The following is a 20628-nucleotide window of genomic DNA, read 5'->3' as shown; positions in this document are numbered from 1 at the left end:
AATAAAGCGATCGCTCGAGAACCACTTTTTTTCTAAGGTGGTCCAACTGAGAACCACGACCCTAGAATTTGGATTTAGCTTAGTTCACTACATTTGCATTTTTTTTTAAAACAGTTTTATATTTTAATGTCATTTTAGGTCCAAGTTATTTGAAATATGTCATTATTAATCATCCTGTTATGTTATAGGTCAAACAGACCAATTTGAGAGTTATTAGTTAAATGTTGAATGTTGAAGGTAAAAGATAGCTATAAATTAGTATTGCCCACAAAATACGCTAAAATGATCCAAGAACATTATTACTGTTCATTCCAATCAAAACATAACAGTATGCTGCTCTATGTAGCAAATTCAAATTTGCGGTGGAGCTGTGCTTAGCACGTCCGCCTCACAGTTCGGGAACCTGAGTTCAAATCCACCTTGCTCTGTGTGGAGTTTGCATGTTCTCCCCGAGCCCGCATGGGTTCTCTCTGAGGACTCAGGCTTCCTCCCACACTCCAAAAACATGCGTGGCAGGTGTATTGGACATACTAAATTATCCTTAGGTTTGATTGAAAAATAAAACAGCACACTCCCTTCTTCATGTGCACGCTGCACGTACTTGTACGAGCACAATTTTATTCCCAAAGAATAAGACTGGAATTAGTTAGCAGAGGTAAGAAACGTTTTATACAAGTCATGTTTGAGAAACTTTGTAGTTCTAAAACTGAGATATCAAAATTAGTCTATGATTCAACAATGAATAGATAATCAAATCCCTTGACAACTTTTTTTGCCTAATAACCTAGTTATTGTTTTATTTAAAATTGTTTAAGCCTGCTATTTCCCAGCCAAATTGAACGCAGCATAGCTTCCAAACTACATGTTCGCCCCCTTCCGGCTGATAGACGCAAGTAGTTTTGGTATGTTTTAAAAGCCGGCGCTACGTGTGCTTCTTAAAAAGCGCGTCTGTCCCCTCCCTCGATTTCCAGCGTTGGCATCGTTCCCCGCGGCCACGCCGTCCTCAAAACGGGCCAGCGGCTTCACTCGCTCTGCTCTCTTTGTCAGCTGGAGGACGGGGGAGGAGGATGTGTGGATTGTGCCACTAGTAGTGGTCGAGGAAGCGGCATTGAAAAAAAATAAACAAATGCGTTAATCCGGCGGCTCATTTACCATTCCGACCCTCACACCGAAGAGGACGCGTACCAACAATCCCACGCGTTCATGCACAGATTTTGTTCTGACAGTGCTGCCTCCCATCCCGGAACTCGCTATTAAGGACCCCCCATTTTTTGTGTGTGTGTTTCCCCCCCTCATCTTTACCACTTAACAGCACCACCACAGGCGGGCGTACGTGATGAAGTCGCCCCAAGCCGCGGCATCCTGCGACGTCAATTTCAATTAAGGATTTTTTTTTTTTTTTACATTTCCTTTTAACGCCAGCGTTCCAGTTCAACTTCCAGACTTCGAAGAAACGGAAAAGGGGAGAAGATTGCTGCGAAGGTTTTGGAACGTGCCAGCTTGGTGAGTTAGTGGACGCTTCTTCTCGTTGCCATTCACTTACATAATTACTACTAGCTAGCTAACGTCACTTGGCAACAAGCAGCGATGCTACCAAGTGCTTTCAAAAGAGGCCGCTAAACGTCATTTAAACGCTCATTTAGTGATCTTCATGACTGGGTTGATGTTAGTTTCGAGTGTTTTTGCTGACCTGTGTTACAAGCAAGCTTTTCTGACCACAAGAGCCTTTTGAGCTAGCAAGCGAGCCTACGCCCCGGGGGCTGTCACGTCCTTTTCGTCAAGATTCGGTCACACTCGGATGCTAATTAAAGATGTCAGCTTCCATTGACAGGAGTCGACCTTGAGTGTAATATTCCTCGGGGGGGCAATTGTGTTGGTGGTCAAATGTCAAACGGTTTCCTCTCCATTCTTGTCTACGTGATTCAAGCTGTATTTCATCATCATCATCATGTCATAAGAGTGATCTACACAAAGTGGACACAACATTAGGTACACTTGCACCTAATATTGACCACTACCTGATGGACCTGAAATATTCCGTGTAATAAAGGTGCGACACATTTATTAAAGGACAACTAATCGATTATCAAGATCTAATGGATGACTACTGGATTTTAATAACTGAGCAATCGTTTGCAGCAGTGGTTCTCACCATTTTCCAATGATGTATTTCCTGTGATACATTTTTTTTCCGCCAAATACCCCGTAACTAGCACAAAGCAGTTTTGGATTAAGAAAAACAAAAAAACAAACAGATTGCTATACCGTCTGAGTTTGAGCTATTAAACTTCAAAACTATGTTTGTATCTCTTTTGTATATCTCTAGGTGTATTATATTCAGAACTCCATAGATATGCTGTTCTAAAAAAATCGATTCATATAAAAATTGTGTTCGTTATTTACACAATTCTGAATATTAAAAATGGTCAATGTGGTTAATGTGAGAAAAAAATGCTTCATCTTGTGTTATATTGTAACAGTTGTGTCATGTGTAACTAGCTTCAAAGAGTAGCAGTTGTGGTTCAAAACTTAAGAAATGTAAAAATGCACTTCTTTTGTGATTCTGTCCTGCAAATTAGATGGAAGCAGTATGATGATTCTTTGCACATCTATGGATTGAAAATGAAATCATTGTTAATTGAATTGAATCGAATGTCGTTTTGAATCAAATCATCTTGAATCGAAAATCCACTCTGAATCTAATTGTAGATTCTGCAGTCGAAATGAAATCATGAGACAGTCTAAGATTCCCCTTCACTAATAGAAACTGCAGCTCGTGCAACAACTGTTTTAATTCTGGCTCAGCTACTGGAAAATTGTGTCACTAATGTCCATTTGCATCCTTATAACTTTTCACACAATAGGCATGCAACATTTCGTAAAGCAAACACTATAACACTAAACATGAATAATAAATATGATCATTATACAGTATATCACTGGCACCAGGTTAAAAACCTCACAAGTCACATTCTGGTGATTTTTTTCTTTTTTTTTTTTTCCAGTAGCTGAGCCAGAATTAAAACAGTTGATGTAAATGTGTATTTATCCATTTTCATACAGCTTGTCCTCATGGTCATGGGTGAGCTGGATCGGAGACCAGCTCACCGAGAATGAGACACAGCCACCCAGGACTGTTCTCGTCCATCGTAGGTCTCATATAGACCACCAACAAATTACCTCTCGTTGTTTTGAAGCATCACAAAAAGGCATTCATTTATTTTTTTGATTGACTGATTTTATTTTGATTGATTCAAATCTGATTTTACTGAAAGCAGACAAACCTTATTTTGCGGCCTGTGTGTGTTTTGGATACTTCTGCTGATAAATGCAAAGTTGTGGATGGATTTTTGTCAAGTAAACCAGCCCCCCTTAAGAATCAGTGTTTTAATCCAACCATCGTACTGTCCTAGATTGCATTAATGCCTTTTGTTTACCATATATTAACCAAATAAAACTTTAACATCCGTATGGGTGGGAAAGCTATTTCTTTAGCTCATATCCTTAATGATCTATGTTGATGGAGGGAGCCACAATACTGAACAGTATCATCTGACATTCCACAGCTGCTGATGGGTGGAACGTCGCACATAAGACTTGAATTCAATATCAACTTCCTATTGCATAATTTCTCACCTTGTCTTCCTGGACACAAATTACAGCTTCAAGACAGATATGGTATAATTTTCTAAATAAGGCAGCAGGGTTAATAGTGTGACGAAACATCGCATGCAGTAGCAGAAATTGGTGCCTTGAGATTTGGATTGCTTGTCACAGTAACACTAATTAAGTGTTTAGTCTCATGTCTTTGCTGTGATTTAGTCAAATGGGGGAGTTTTGGGAAGGAAACATGTAGGTGCCATGTAGTGTCTCAGTAAGGTGCTACTGTTCCTTGGAACTTGCACTGTGTTTCTAGCAGATGAGTGCAAATGCTGCTTTGGTATGTTGAGTGTTCCTGTAAAGCAACTGGTGCTGCTGAAATAACACCAGCATTTTTTTTTCGCGTCTCAAAATAATACCATCTGTCCATTTGTTTTCTAAAGCAATGCAGAGCACCCTGTTAAGTCTATTTTATTTCACCCAAAAGTGCTCTGTGCTCATTAGTTGTTCAAAATCTAGTAGTTGTCTATTAATTTAATAAATAATCAATTATAATAAATAATCAATTGGTTGCCTTGCACCGCAATTACACAGAATATTTCAGTTCCATCAGGTGATGGTGGATATTGCTAGACAGTATACAGTACAAGTTGAATAATAAAACAACCACATCATAGAGTAATAATCCGTATTAGAGTTCACTAGACTTCTCAGCATGCCGTCTTGTTTTTTTAAGGTATGTCTCGCAGTGATTCAGCGACATTATGGATTTTTAACGGATTAGGCACATGACGTTGTACCACTGAGTAATTGTTAGCCAATATGGTTTGGTCCCAAATTACACAGCTCAGGAAATACGTTGCATTGCCTAACCTGACACTTGACACCTAACCTACGTACATACTTTGACATATATGGCATGTTGCATAATTGTTTCCCTATACATTTGCAACAGCTTTGTGCAAGAAATAACATGGGTGCTGCTGATCAATACTACTTATATTGACACATTCATTCATTGCTGTGGTTCCTTGTTATGTTGTAGCGGTCCTGAACATAACCCTGGAAGTCAGCTCATTGAGCCAGTGGTCAAGTTTGTACGTTTGTTTTTCTTCCTTCTCAGTAGTCGATTGCCTCAGAATTGTCCGGAATAGACACTTTTGACCCAAAACGACCATGTCTCTGCATTCATGACGAGAGGGGATGTAGGCCAATTCCGTTGTTCCACGAGCTAAGCAGTTTACAGTAAAACGTGAAACTCTCTGTAGAATTGATTAGAAAAGATAAGGAACTTGAGTTTTGTGACCAGGTGACCACTACAAAAAAAATAGCTGCGAGACAGCTGTGTGTGTCAGTTCCTCTTGTTTGTGTCAGCTTGTGTTACAATAAGAGGCCATGAGCAGAAGAGCACATTTAGAAAAGGTCATAGCTTCTTTTTAGCAGTGCTTCTGCATAGATGTTTGTTACCCTTTTTTCGCCATACACTTTGTATTTTTGCACAAAACCTACAGTTGGCTGGATTTAGGCGCATTACCTTCCTCGATCCAAAAACAATCATGAAAATATTTAGATTTCATTGTGATACCTCTTTTATTTGTGAACAATGTCATTTTTGCCTCATGCTTTTATTTTGAAGTTTTTCCCACCAGTGGCTCGTTTATCCGCCACTAATTGTTGCTCCCGACTCCCGATGCAAGCAACTCAAGGTTGCTTTCATAGGCTTCATTACAGCTGCTTCAAGCACATACGGTATTAGCCGCTAGCTAGCAGCCCTTGAGTGCTCCATATAGGCTGGTATGACAGACATACATGACTCTGCATGCTTTGACGCTGACAGCCTGACACAGTTGCTGTTTCTACTGATCACTTTTTATCAAATCATGCAGACTCAAATGCCGCGTTTCAGCCGGGAAATGTGTCTTATAGACCAACATTTATCGGTAGGGATTTGGAGATGGAGGCGGGAAGTAGTGTGCCGCAAAGGAATTTAAGTTAAAAAAAAATGATAAAAGTTGTTTTGTTCGTAGTTAAGTGGAAATGTGTTATTCGTTCTTCTGCGTTTATCATTGTTTTTAACCAAACAAAAACAATATGTATCGAATGCATTCACAACCAAAACTTTTATTTTATTATTTATAACTTTTATTAATTATAACGTTTAATTTAGGCTGAGTCAATCAACACTCGACCTGTGTTTTAAAAGACCTAAAAGTGTTTTAAAAGAGAAGTTAGATATCAACTTCTTCTTCGTCACATCACGCTATTAGTGTGGACATGTAGAATAAATAGTACAACCTGCGGCATATTTCCTTTTTCTGCCCCTGAGGCCCTGGTCTTTCGTTCAGCCCTGAAGCATATTAGGTTTCAGATGTACATATCTCATGGTGCTCATGGCTGCTAGTGGAAATTTCCACTTCTCCTTGGAGCTACTACCTCTGAATGTAATGATGTGGCAAGAGGTGGAACCAATAGTCGCTTTGTGGGATATTCCTACAAATTTATGTTTAGAGTTTTGGAAAATTACAAATTTTGATCACTGGACTGTGCAGTTCCCCATTTCATTTTGACTTTTTTTTCTTGGGAGGTTTGGCACCGGGTCATTTATTTGAGTCTTCAGGGAGCCTTGGAGAAGTTTTATGTCTGGAGAGTAATGTGTTCATTGCACTGAGGTCTTTCGTCATCATCCTGTATGATGATTTGGAAACATAGTGAGTCACACAAATGTGGGCCTTGAGTTGCACCCTGTCATCATTATCAAGTTTGAAACAATTCAGTAATTCAATCTTTCATTGCTACATTCAGACCGTTAATGGAAATGACATGAGTGGTTTGTGACAATAAAACCTTGGCAGAGGTGTCTTACATTAGTTGACACTGGCGACTCCAAGGAAGGGGTTCGGGTGTAGGATTACGGTGAAGAATCTTGTGCCTGCACTTTCTCATGCCAATGAATGCAATGTGCTATCCTGGTTATGTCATAATGTGAAACTTTGGGAAGCAGAAGGTGGTAGAAACGATGCAAAGACGAGAACCATTACCACACACACTTTGATATTGTTGAGTCAAGCTTAATGATCATTACTTTATTGCAGGAGTAAATTAGTATATGTGTTAATTCATGACCACAAGTAACTATCAGTGCTTATAGCAGTACAGGGGTTAAACTGAAAGTAATTTTGTGGATTCAAATCTGTTATTCCGTTGAGCTTTGCAGGGTTTGATGTGTCAAAATGAATAAACAACTAATTAATTCTGAACTTAATCTGACATTATTTTGATAACGGGTTAATCGTTTCAACAGTAATTATTCTCAGAATTTCGTAGACCCTATGAAAGCAGACTGGTCATCTTTAGTGTTTAAATCGCTTAACAATAACAAATTAAAAAAAACAGTTACTAAAAATTAGTCAATAGTTGGTTCTCTCCAGTTACAGGTTTCCCCCCTATCATCATTTGTACCCTTAAAAGTCCTGCGTTGAACTTCCCACCGCAAGATAAGCTGTGTTGATAATTGACAGATGGAAGCAATTTACCCATGTATTCCGGTGACTGCTTTTACACAAGCTCAATGTGGTGGTCCAATCCAAATTTGTTAAGCTTAACTAAAATTCTAAAATCTTTGAAAGAAGCAGTTGCAGAAATATATTAGGGCAGCAGCTATTGAGCATTTTTTTGGTGTTAGGGTATCCTACAGAAATTTTTCATCAAACTTCTAGTTCTCTGATAAAAGAAAATATGTATATATTTTTGCATGTTGAAAAATAATTCAAACACAAAAGATCGAATAACACATTTCCACTTTAATATGAATGACCAACTATAATCCATTTTTGATGATCAGTAGAAACGGCAACTGTGTCAGGCTGTAAGCATCGAAGTGTCCACAATCATTTACATCTATCGCACCAGTGAGCACTGCGAGCTAGCAGCTAATTTATGCTAGACGCAGCTATATCGAAGTCAGAGCCATTGGTAATTAAGTCGTTTGTTCGCGCTCTGAATTGGCGATTGAATGTGATTTCAGAACAAGGAATTTGTATCTGATATTGGGTACCACAGTTGCAGAAGAAAGACGTCAGGCTGTTACGTACACTGTCAGGAACAACTTCAAAATAAAAGCATATCAAGGGCTTTCATGTCCATATTATTTGGTAAGATAAGGTCTAGTTTGAAATTAGCCTTCTACATATTTTTCCACCGTTAAAAGCAATGACCAGGGAAATGTATTTACAACATGTTTCAACGTGAATTAGTGCTGTCAGTTGTCTTACAGTACAAAGGTGGCGCCAGCATACTGGTGGTCTTACTCTCTTTAAAAAGAGCCCCACCGCTTAATTTCAGCTTTAACTTTGTGCGCTCTTATCCTCTTTTGACCTTTGGGCAGACTGACCTAGTTTTCCAGGCGTGACTTAGATATTTTATAGAGGATTCCGGTCCAAGTAATTCAACCACAGTCAGAGCGGTTCATCGCTAGAATGCCACTGGCCTCGATGTTTTTACACCTCCTGTCCACTTGCGCTACAGTGATGGAATCAATCATCCAAGTCATGGGTTTCTATATTTAGAATTATACTTCATTATCATTGCTAAAAGGAGAACTTCCCAAAGGAAATTTTCTGGTGTCTTGTGCCAAATACAACTGTAAGTAAAGTTGCCATACCAGTAATTGAGCCGTCTGCTCTCTTTGAGAATGCATATCATTGAGATTGTAACAATGCTGGCGTGTTGTTTGAGAACTATGATGTCAAAGATTAAATTAGTAGTATAAAAACTGTCTTTATCCTATGCTGCAATCAAGTTGCCCTCAGAGGAACAATCGTATCTGCTCTTCATCACACTGCAGCGCATAAAGCTGGATAATCCTGAGGTCAACACCCAACGTCGGCTCACATTTCGTAGCTTTAGCTTCACAAAAACGCCCTCTGTCATGATGTTTACAAAAGGAGGGGGTCTTCAGTCCCTTCCACAAGGAGTGAATGGTACTTAATTCTGGGCTTTGCTCCGCCTTCCTTAGGAGGAGTAGACATGTCCAGACATGGCCCTTTCCTAGATTTAGGAAAGGCCCCTTGATTACAAACACTTTCTTGACAAGCCTTTATGTATTATGTTGTTGCGAGCTTAAATGAGCGAAGACTAAGTTACACTCTGATGAAATATTCTTGCCCATAGCATGTTATGTCATTCATTTATTATTCATGTTGTGTTATGTCTAATTACCTGTTGACTCTATTTAATTCCTGTCGTTTCTGCTGACATGTACAATTAGCTGTGTGTGTGCATGCCTGCATGTGTGTGTTTAACCAGAGCAAGATCATCTTTGTGGAAGGTTTAGTTTACTGGAAATATTGATTGGGGCAGCATGTTGGAAGTGCGGTAAACACAACTGCTTTGTGGTCAGGAGTCTCGGGGCCCTTAATTGGCCATCACTTTCAAAGTGACTGTAAGTGTCGTCAATATGCGCTCAATCATTGACTTGCGACTGATTCAAAGAGTATCCTATTTGGAACCCAATTCCAGCTTTAATAAGTAGTACAATTGGTATAGAAAGTGAATGTATTGATATTGATGTGAATTGGTTCTTTTGTCCGGTGGCTTGAAAATTTAAACTGAACAAATTCTGAAGAAGAAAAAAAGTCCACTACTTTTAGTACAAACGCCCTCTTCAAACAATCCAACAATTTTCCAATCATCATATTGAAAGTGAAATTCACACCAGTCATCTTGCAGTTCCACCTTTTGCTGTTTCATTTTTGGCCTTGCTGCTCTATGGTTTGCCTGATTGTGGACTCTCTTGCTTTCCAGAACATCAATGAGCGACAACTTTTCACATTACAGTTTCAGGATGCCAAATATAGGGTTCCAGAACCTGCCCCTTAATATCTACATCGTTGTGTTTGGGACAGCCATCTTTGTCTTCATCCTCAGCCTACTCTTCTGCTGCTACTTAATAAGGTAAATCCTTGTACATGTTTTTAGCTTTATCTGCTGAATTGGACATTGTGGAATACATGCTCCATGGTCTTATTCCTATGCGCACTGAAGTACAAATGCCTATAAATGTATTTTTAGAGAAACAAATATTGCAAAGCCGTCAACCTTAGAAACTGCAAGGTCGTCCACCTCCACAAATATTGCAAAATAATATATAACAACCCCCGCTAGGTTTCATTGGCCTCAAAAAGTAAATAGAAATTACACTAAGGGTTCTATTTTTATGCACAGTGTAAGTCTAGTGCAAGGCATGTTCAAATTGTGCACGGGTCGAGATTTCTTTCCTTTGGTCATTTTGTAGCCGCACGCAAGTAAACCAAATGTTTGTGTTGTCGTGAGTGTGATCACATCTGACCTGCTTCCCGATCAATATAAGCAATTCCTTTTGAAAGGCTGGAGCACAAAAACACATGTACAATACTGTTGACGAAAACCAAGTACGTATGTCGTACATGTACATACTTTACTGATATGGAACCCAAAATGTACTTATTATATTCAGGTTTTTGTGAATTTTCTGTTTGCTGCGTATTTAGGTGTGAATTATTTCAACAGCACAGTTGGGAGATTTTTTTTTTTTTCCAAAGAGAAAAGATTTTGATCTGAATTTGAAAGTAATATTGAGCTATCAAAACTTGTCTACATTAATGGTAAATTGTGATGATCATGGCACTGCATCTAAGAATCTTGCTTGTTATTTTATTATTTTAAAGAAATAAATCTGTAAATAAAAGTGTGCTGCACAGTGGCAGAATGGTTAGCACGTCGGCCTTACAGTTCAGAGGTCTCAAGTTCAGTTCCAGTTTGCTCCGGCTTTTGTACGTGGAGTTTGCATGTTCTCCCCATGCCTGCATGGGATTTCTCCGGGCACTCATCCTTCCTTCCATCTTGGACACTCTAAAGTTTCTTTGGATGTGATTGGGAGCGTGAATGGTTGTTGGTCCCTGTGTGCCCTGCAATTGGCTGACAACCAGTTGATTTTGGTGCTATTGTATAAATGCTACCCAAACATGACTGTGATGGAGTGCCATGATTTAATCCAAAAATATAAACATTTTAGTTTTTTAAATGCAATGATTTTTTTTTCTATTTAAAAGCACCTAATGATGCAGTCTCCCAGAATTACTGTCCCTGTATGAATGTACAGCACTGTACCTTAAACAGATGTGTTTGCTTTAGAAAACTTTGTAATACATTTGTAATGACATTTCTAAGCGTATTATATTCAGAAACTCCAGAAGCGCGATTGTGGAACATCATCTGTTTTATTGCAGGCTCATCTGACAAAAATATGTTACGAATGACAAGGTGAATCAAATTTAACAAAATAAAGGCATGCAATGAAAAAGTCAATCGCCATCAAGCAATTTCATAATAAGTTGCTGCATGTTTCAATTAATTTATTCTTAGTTTAAAAGAAAAAAAACTATTGTTTCAGTCACTGCATTAAATTAGATTTGCTGATTTATGCTGTTAAAATCTCACATACCCCTTGAAGAGCCTATACGTACCCCAGGGGAATTCATAACCCTCATTGAGAACCGATGACAGACAGTACCAAAGAAAAGGTGAATATTTACTTTTCATTAAGCATTATTGATCCGTTGTTTTGGTTGGTGAAAGAACAAGCTGACCGAAAAATATAAATACTGCTTGGTGAAAATAGACCTGTGATTTATTTGAAAGTCCTTCAACCCTTGGGAGTCTCTGCATCTTTACCTGCTGACTTTTTTTTTTTTTTTAATTAAAAAAAATGTCAGTTTGTCTCCTAGACTGTGCTGCTTGTTTTACAGATCCCTCTCACTCTGCCGCGAGAGGTTAAGGTTACTTGTAATGGAGGTAAATCTTACAAGCCTACGAATTTCTCTTATTTCTCTCGCTCATGCTTCCCCCTTGTCCTCCATGTTTGTTGTCGCTCTCATAGCTTAGACGTTCCTTTTAAGTGCTGTGCCTGTTCTCTCCTCACTCAGATGATTTTATTTGACAATGTTTGGCAGTTTCAAGCAAAACTGGCTTTTGCGCCTGATGTGTGCATTTGTTAGGATTTGTCAGTCCAGCTATTTGTGAATAAGAAATAGAGCACTTCTCATTACTGCCTGTAATGCATTTTCTCAATGCAAACAGAGAGCAATAGTTAGGTTTTTACTTAACCTGTAATTGGTTAATCCAGTGCCAATGATTCAGTGAATCCAGTCTCATGATCGCAAGTGCAGTCTTGTAGGACAAAGCCAACACAAACAACCTCCACAACCGCCCTCTGATAAATGTGTGATCTTGCGCAAAATGTAGCACCTTTTATAGAATCGCTGTCATAAGGCAAGTATTTGTCAAGGAGAGAGCATTCAAGTTTGTTTTTCTGTTCTTTTCTCCCCCCAGGATCTCTGAATGATTTGTGTATTGATGATGTGGACAATGTGGCGGTAACTCACTAATCGGAAAGATGTTTTGTCTTTACGTCTCCCCAGGTTACGGCACCAGGCGCACAAAGAGCTCTATGCATACAAACAAGTAAGCATTGAGGTCACTTGAAAACAGTACACACAGCTAATGTGTAATGAATAGAAATTCCATGCGGGAACGGTGGCGGGCTGGAATAAAGCCGCAAATTTGCTAGTTTGGCAACGCAATTTTCCATTGCCCGTGATTTCATCATATTTGCTTAGAAGGTGCCTTTTCGGGAAATGGACATAAAATGTTAAGATGTAAATGTTTGCAAATTGTTTGAAATAATAGATAGCGTAATCGATTATCAAAAGATTTGTTAGTGACAGCCCTAAAAATACTCCTTGCTCCACAGAAGCAAGCTTACCTTGAGTTTTAGCAAACCACACAATGTATTCGTCCCTCACTATTGAGCCTTTACTACATTAACTGCATTTGTTACGATGAGACAGTGTGTGATATTTTTCTTTCTCTGCTTTTCCTCGCAGGTCATTCAGAAGGAAAAGGTCAAAGAGTTAAATTTGCATGAGGTGAATTCTCCCGTTTCATATGCATATGCATACACTTACACCTCATTTCTTATTTGAGTCATCCATTTTCCTCGTGGATATTACACATAATGACTATTTGACACATTGCGTCTATTTAAAACAGGGGTCACGCTTTGTGTTACTACCATGTTGCATGTATCTCAAAGTGCTGTCCCTTTAAGTTTGTTTTTGTCTTGTTTTGTTTTTATCAACCCTTGGAAACGCAGGGGATACATATTTTCTGCCTTGTTCAATCCAACTGTCACAGCATTTGTCTGGAATTTCTTTCTTTGTTATCACAAACAGCAAAAAAGCATCTGACAGTGTCATGTGAGTCACTTCAGTGACAGACACAACAACCTTAGACATTGTTGCAGGCGTGCACACACACAAACACGCACATACCCTTACACCAGACTCATAGGCGACCTACTTTTTGTGTCCCACACTTGGAAAGTGCAATTTTTGTATTTTATTTTGAATGATTGTAAATAGTAAGACAAACGAATCTGTTTCTTTTATGCACATGCATACAATGGATTTATCCAACCAATTAGCCTAGATTATTGCAGACCATGTAAAGAATTCACATCACACAATATGGCATTACTGCCCATTCATAAGTCTCCAAATCTCTTCCCTGACTGGCTCTTATGAAATAACAATAAGCCTTGAGAGCTACCTTGTTTTATTCTGAAAAGAACACAATTGCGTGACTGCTGACTTTCCTTCCATGGAAAGAAAATGGAATCTACTCCTCCATAAAGAAATTATTCATATCCTTTGTCTGAAGGGTTCCAAAATAGCCTTGTCAGTCTTTACTGACTCATTCTGAATTCTCAGTTTCAATGATAGCATTTATTAAGTACAATTTCACTTACTGTAAGTAGGTAAAGTTATTATTAAAAACATCTTTTTTTTATTTTGAACAGTTTTCTTAAGTTGGCAAAAGAAGATACAATAACTTAAGGAGTGGATGTTATTTGAGCCTTCGAGGCTCATTCTGCATCGACAATATCAAGAATTTAATAGAATAAGGCAGCATTTTTTGTGTGTCCTTGCTCCATTTCCAGAAGAAGTGCAGGATGTTGTATTCTAGAGTGTGGAGGTGCAAGATTTTTTTTAGTCTTCTGGTAGACGAGAAGCTCTTTTGACAGAAGGGCCAAAAAGACAAGAAATGAGTCGTGACCGACTTGATTTCACAGCACCTAAAATACCCCAGGGGCCGGATGACCAGCAGGAGTGTTTTTATTGTAGTCTGAAGATATTTCAGTCCCTCTAACACTACAACTTGGATACCACAGTGACCTCTCTCATAGCTAACCCAACATGTGCCAAACAGCGTAAACCCCCGACAGTTCCCAGATCTCGTCCCTTCTGTTTTCATTTGGCCTTGGGAGGGATTCTTTCCACTTATTATTTCATCCAGCCAAACGAGAGGCTGCAAGAAAGTGTGTTTAAAAAAAAACTCCTCTTTTTTTCTCTCTTGCAGATATGTGCGGTGTGCTTGGAGGAGTTCAAGCAAAAAGATGAGCTGGGGATTTGTCCGTGCAAACATGCATTTCACAGGAAGTAAGTGCAAAGCATTGTTGAGTTTTCATGCAGACACACACACACATGGGGAGGAACGCATGGCTTTATCCAGTTATGTGATTAGTTGTCGTCCGACCCCCCCAAAAAAAAAAAAAACAGTTAACTGCTTTATTAAAAAGTACACATACACAACGTTTTTTTCTATAGTAGGCGAGACACCCCATTCACAATTCATTTCCCAGCCCCTAACCCCAACTTTAATGATCACAACATATTGGCTAACCCGAGCTCTTGCCCTAACCCCGACCAAAGTCCAATTCAAATCTATACTCTAAAAGCAAGTCTTGACCCTCAAAAGGAGGTTTAAACTTGTGGGGTCCACCAAAATAGGTTTTGGTCCCCACCATGTAGCAAAAACCAAGACCACACACACATTGACATAATGCATTTCGTAGCCCCTAACCTTGACCATCAGATTGCCGAACCCTTACATCAACCAAAATCCAATTCTAACCTATAACTCTAAAAGCAAGTCTTGACCCTCAAAAAGAGGTCTGAACTTGTGGAGTCTACTAATATCTTCCCCACAAAGACAGTAGAATCCAAGATTTGGTCCCCATGAGGTAGCAAAACCAAGGGACACACACACACACAGCTTAGTTGCATACTCTATTCTCTATTCTAATATGGAATGAACCAGTAAATGGTTATGGTAATTTCTCCTACAAATAATACTGTAACTCACAGATCAATCTGAAAGAGATCCCTGCAGAGTAAATGACCACTTGACCGAGCTAACTTTGCCCCACATACATACACGCATGCTGACACACATACATAGCCTGCCCTTTCAACTGAGTTGTTTATATCAGCACGACACCCCCCTTGGCCTAGTTTCTCGTCATTTGCTTCCAGAGTGACCACCGCCTTCTGTAAACATGTGTGCGCCCGGGCATTCGTGTGCTTCTAAAATTGCCTCCGAAAGCTTGCGAATCTAATGAGACCTCAGTGAGCGTCTGAATTCGACAAGTGTGTACAAACGGCAGCTCTGCTGGGCTATTCTGACCTTCTGGAAAGAAATTGGTGGAGTGAATCTGCAAAAACAATGGATGCAAGACTGGCAAAGCTGACATCAAATAAGATATATTTTCACAAAGAACCCTGCTGAGATAGGCTCCAGCTCACCTGCAATGGAGGTCTGAAAATCCTCCGTGCACCTAGTTGAGGATTGTGGTGAATTTGTACTTGTTGATCTTCATAACCAAGTCTTGATTCCCTCCTATGTGCCAGATGTCTCATCAAGTGGCTGGAGGTGAGGAAAGTGTGCCCGCTTTGCAACATGCCCGTCCTACAGCTTGCCCAGCAGGCGGGCACGACGGAACCGCCAGAGCCCATCCAGCAGCCTCTGCCCGGTGTTGAGAACCTGGTCTAGTGGACCACAAACCAACACGATGGTGACACCTAAATATATATATATATGTATACATTTACGTATATATGTACACACGCAAATATAACCGTCAGCTGTACAGGTCCAATTTGTTGTAATTCTGCTGAGCCACCCGGTGAAAAGGACACTTACAGTATCTTCACGTGGACTCGTGAAAAAGGTATTTTCCTCAGCTCGCTCGGATTGATCATCAACTGGATTAACCTTTTTTTTTTTTTTTTCACGGACACTGAACGAACGTTGATGTGATTTCTAACCAAAGCACTTTTTTTTTTCTGTCGACACCAGCTGACAACAAACACAGCAGCCAAGATCTACAATATACTAAATATCCTACTTATTTGTATTTTATTTTATGACTTAACAAGCACTTTATAAGAAGTCAAAACCTAATTGCTTGCAAATTGTGGTGGCAAGAGTAGGTTTTATATCTGATTTTTGACCATTACTTCCATGTTCAGCGTTCAGCCTCACAAGTTTTCAGTTTTATTTGGTGAACTTTGATCGCAGTCGTATTTCTCAAAGGGATAAAATAATACTTTTGGTAAATATCAGAAAATGTTGCTTCCAGTTCACACAGATTGAAGGACGCTCAAAGGAGACTTGAGCCCATTTATCTTAAATGAAAGGATTACACATGCCAAATTTTATATGAAGTGCCGTCTTTTATAGTCATTATTATTATTCTGTGAGTGTGTTAATGGTTTTGTATTTTGCCAGTCTAAAAGTGTTTCACTAAAAAACTTGCCATGTTTCCTCATATAGTGGCTGTTTGGGGGCGCTAATTCACTAAACTGCAGAGTACCGGCAGACTATAAGCGGTAAGACATTTGTTTATATGACGCGCACATAGTCTTCCCAAACTATTTTAAACACACTCGTAGCCGTAACTGAGGAAATGACCTTTGTGAGGACAGGCGGTTTGGAAAATGGATGGATGAATGAATGATGAATGAATAAAATGATGAGCTGACTACAGTATGCGAAGATGAATGTGTATGCAACTTACTTCTATTCCAATGTTTACGTATCAGGTTTACACAAATGCATAAACAGCTGTTGAAAACATTTTTAGTTTTTCGGTTTAAGGAGTATCTACAAATTAATTAAATTATTAATTAAATTCCTTAAAAAAAAAGCCTAATCCGATGGCAATCCTTACCTTAAAAGGTAATCAATTACATTAGGTACTTTAGTATGCAATTAAGTATTAAATTAATCAACTTTAGGTATTTGAGTAGTGAAGTAATCTATTAATCTATTAGTACTGAGTATTTTAGTACCTAAAGTGGTCAATTATTTTACATTTAGTATCTCAAGATTACTTTGGTAATTTCCTCGAATGTCTGGACTCTTAGAAAAGGGTAAAAATTAAATAAATAAATAAATTGCATGCTTGGTGTCATTCAAAGCAGAGGTCATTATTTGAGGAAATATGGTGCGTTTTGATGCGATGACTTGTCATGTAATAATGTCTAAATACTACCGTTTTAACTAATGAAGAAAACAGTAACAATATTTCTTAAATGTGGAAACACTACTTCACATAATGTGAATATTTCAACCAGTATTAGGAAGTTTTGGGGCTTAAAAGCTACATTAGCATGAATGACGCCCCTTGTCATTCATTCACTTAAATGTGTTAAAGAAGCACGAAAAAAGCATTGAAGTTTTGCCTTTTCAGGCGTATTTCTGGTTCAGCTAGAGTCAGCACTCACTGGATGTAATGAAGCAGCATTTCCATTCACACAAGCAAACACACACATTCACACACGCGGGATGCATTTTTCTCGAGCTTTCGTCTCTCACTCTCTTTCTGTGCGATACTTTTTTTTTTTTGGACCCCTGAGCCCTGCTTTTTTGTTCAGGTTTTTGTGTGTATGTGTGCCCGCTCCTGGTTGCGAGCTGGTCGTTTTAAAAGTGCTGATCTCTTTAGAGAGCATCAGTAAAAACAACAGAAAAAATGTAAAGGCACTAGTCAGGAGTAACATTCCAAAAGGTCAAATAGAATCTGAAGTTTTAGTGAGCTGTGCCGATAATTCAGTGTGACAATTCAAACAAGATTTTAAAAGGACTATGAAGCAGAATTTCTATTCAAGTGTAAATAGATCAGCTCATATTACTGTATGGCTCTGAAAAATTGATTTGCCATTAGCTGAAGTTTACAATCAAACCAAACATCAAAGAAAGAAAATTTTATATTTTGTATTTTAAATAACTTCACCTTAAAGTCTGATACCTTTTTTTGGAACAACGGCGGCTTTCAGTCGATATTCTAAACAGGCGGAAGCGTCTCAAACATTGCTTAAATTCTATCGTACCTCTAAATTTCTCTAAAATCCTGAAAATCCATGCCTGTTTCTGACTTAAAAAAAAGAAAAACGTGTGCCTATTAAAAGTCTTTTTTGCCTGTTTAGACTGTCTGCTGAAAGCAACCGCTGTGCCCAGTAAAGGGTTAATGCTAACACATAAAGGGAAATGCCCTAGATTTGGGCTAGCAGATATTATCTATGTGGTGGTATGACATTTGAACACAAACAGTGCAGCAGCACATATAGATAAACAAATGAATTTTCTCAGGCATGGATGTTCTTTATGCTCTGTGAAAAAAATGATTAGTATTACTGTAGCTTAATTAGTGTTGAAATTTCGTTGTTTCTGTGTGGAAACTCAGATTTCAAGGAACCACTCTCATTGGACAAAATGTCTAACTTGAAGTGTAATTTTTCTCAATTTAAGTTGTTCTGGAAAAAAAATGATTGTGCCTTTAACAACACTGTTAAGCAGTTAGGGGTGTAAACATTTACACGTTTTAATGCGTTGTTACATGCAAGGTGCCATACGGCACAACCTTTGTCGCACATCTAACAAAATTGAGAACAACATTGGGTCAACCGTATTCAGAACTTAAAGCGTGTCCATTTGTTTTGTTGCGTAGATCAAGTTTTTCTTTTGAAAATGAGTCGTGAAGCCAAGAAATTGTGTGCCTGATTAATGATCAGTATAACTTACGACCTTTGACTGCTGGCAAGAATACGAATTATTGGAAGAACAAAACAAGCAACAAAATGGCAGTTTTGGAATTTCCTTTTTCATAATGTAAAAACCCAATCGCGTGACAAATGTTAGACAAAAATATTCCTAAAAACGTGATTTAGTGTTAGAGTATTTGTCGTCCACATATGGTCACACAAGTCTTATTTCCTTGAATGTGTCCTTGTTCGGTTCAATGCGAACGCATGCTAACTGCGTGCTGATCATCGCCACTGTTCACATTAGTAGTGTATTGATGTCATAAAATAATCCTTAAATGGGGTTCACACATGCTAATTCTTTAAATTATCAAAGACCCCCGCACTCAAAAAAAAAATGCTGTGTGCAGTATACTTGAGTACCAGCACAGCACACTACCCACATACTTAACTGTATCACTAATGTAACCATATTGTATTTTTGAAAGAAATAATCATTTAGGCCATTACTGACTTTGATAAAAGGATTTTTCAAAATCTCAAATTGGCCACCAATTATCGGTACTGTACTGTATGTCATTTAACTGTTATAAGCAATCATCAATAGATATCGCATGTTAGATTGTAAACATCACAAACGTCCTAATGCCAGTCTTAAGTGTCAAAGGAATTAAAATGAAAGAACATTTCTACATTATTGAACAAAATTGCTGGAAGAGAACAAAGTGATGTAGCCATGAATACTGGAGGAGTGTTTTGCTCCCGGCACCTAATCAATCCAATCGCGGTTTGAATCTTTGTGGATGCTTTAAGGACAAGCACACCCGTTATTTATTTCTTTGTAGAGTTCTTGTGCCCCTTCCCCCCTCACAGAAAAACACCCGAAAATAAAAAAAAAAATCTCCAATGTACCACCCTTGACTTTGTTGTTAACACAGATGTTCTGTTTGTGGACTTTCACAGACATTATTTGTAAAACTATGAATTCTGCAGCAGAATATTTTTGGAGATAATAATAATAGCTGTACAGTATTTGTAAGCTCTATTTTTGTACATTGCTATTTTAAGAGGAAAATAATAATACTATGCTTTATTTTCTTTTGTGTGTGTTTTTTATTTGGCTAATTTCATGGGTATTCGTTTTAAAAATAAAACTATTGCATGTGACTGACTTGAACTGTAATAAAAGTTTCCAAACTTTGAGTCGTTCTCTGTGTTTAACCGAAAATCCGATACGTAGTTTTTATGAGCCTGTACATGAAAATATACAAAGGCAGCAAGAGGAACCACGCGTTTGTCACGTCTACCTGACAGCCCTTCGTGAAAAAATATATACACGTAATTGTATAGTACTGTACATAAATTGAACTGCTGCCATTTTGGCCCAATGGCTGAAAGTGCTTTTTTATAGTACCACCGTGTGGCTATATAGCGTAATTGCAAGTGGCGTTCAAGCGCATTCGGATATTTAACAAGACTTTACTTTTACCTATTAAGTATATATGCAATGAATTGACTTAATCTACTGGGACTGAACATTTTACCAGGCAAAAGTCGAATAAGAAGGGTATCGAGATTTATTTTGTCCCCCAACGTAATGCTCTTTTTCTCCACTATATATTTTGCTTGCCTTTCAATGTTTGTTTATTTATTTATCTAATGCAACTATGAACGCTAAAGAACAGCAACTGGGATTTTGAACGTAACTGACAGAGATAATGCTAGATGACAAATAAAGCACCTGGTCCAGGATGCGCAGTAGAACAGCTCCCTCTGGTGGTTGGGTAAGTACACAATTAGGGAAATTTGAAAGTAGCTACTTGTATACATCTGTCCCTGTTAATGTGTGTCTTTGAATTAGCCATTCTGCACGATATCCTAGGCTAGGATAAGATCCAGGTCCACTTTCAAGTGAGTGCAGGATGACCCTGAGAGAAACAGTCAAACAGAGCTTCTACCCTTCAAAAAACACAACTACCACAGCTTTACCACCATCTCATCAATGCCAAGGGTAAGCAGAGCTGCAATGAGATATGTTGAAGTTCTTTTCAATCTGTAATGATCCCCTCTGAGTCTCAATACATTTTTCTTTGAGTCAACTCGGACAAAT

At 38.5% G+C, this 20628-nt stretch overlaps 1 protein-coding gene across 4 annotated transcripts; it reads left to right on the top strand.

Annotated features, from left to right (window-relative positions):
- Positions 1-894: 894 nt before the first annotated feature.
- Positions 895-19721, top strand: rnf24 (ring finger protein 24). 4 transcript variants are annotated; one of them, XR_015866234.1, is made up of 8 exons: positions 895-1503; positions 9403-9552; positions 12057-12099; positions 12522-12563; positions 14056-14135; positions 15387-15550; positions 15629-15706; positions 15835-19721. XR_015866234.1 is itself a non-coding variant. In XM_088420313.1 (7 exons), exons 2-6 carry the CDS (start codon positions 9410-9412, stop codon positions 15526-15528), a joined length of 450 nt encoding a protein of 149 aa, XP_088276439.1. In that variant the 5' UTR covers positions 895-1503; positions 9403-9409; the 3' UTR covers positions 15529-15550; positions 15629-19721. The 4 variants fall into 4 exon arrangements, 2 of the variants coding, with proteins under 2 accessions (XP_088276439.1, XP_088276438.1); XR_015866233.1 differs by having other exon boundaries at positions 15387-15706; XM_088420313.1 differs by having other exon boundaries at positions 15629-19721.
- Positions 19722-20628: the final 907 nt, after the last annotated feature.

Source organism: Hippichthys cyanospilos, chromosome 7 (genome assembly GCF_059441005.1).
Source record: "Hippichthys cyanospilos isolate Australia breed blue-spotted pipefish chromosome 7, RoL_Hcya_1.0, whole genome shotgun sequence".
Taxonomy (NCBI): Eukaryota; Metazoa; Chordata; class Actinopteri; order Syngnathiformes; family Syngnathidae; genus Hippichthys; species Hippichthys cyanospilos.
Note: the sequence above shows the minus strand (reverse complement) of the source record. Positions and strands in the feature narration are given on the sequence as shown.

What these genes read in the sequence shown, in the direction of transcription:
- rnf24 (XM_088420313.1), top strand. Translation starts at nt 9,410, where the DNA reads ATGAGCGACAACTTTTCACATTACAGTTTCAGGATGCCAAATATAGGG. An exon ending in TTCTGCTGCTACTTAATAAG is followed by an intron (nt 9,553 to 12,056) that starts GTAAATCCTTGT and finishes ACGTCTCCCCAG; the next exon opens with GTTACGGCACCAGGCGCACA. An exon ending in AGCTCTATGCATACAAACAA is followed by an intron (nt 12,100 to 12,521) that starts GTAAGCATTGAG and finishes TTTTCCTCGCAG; the next exon opens with GTCATTCAGAAGGAAAAGGT.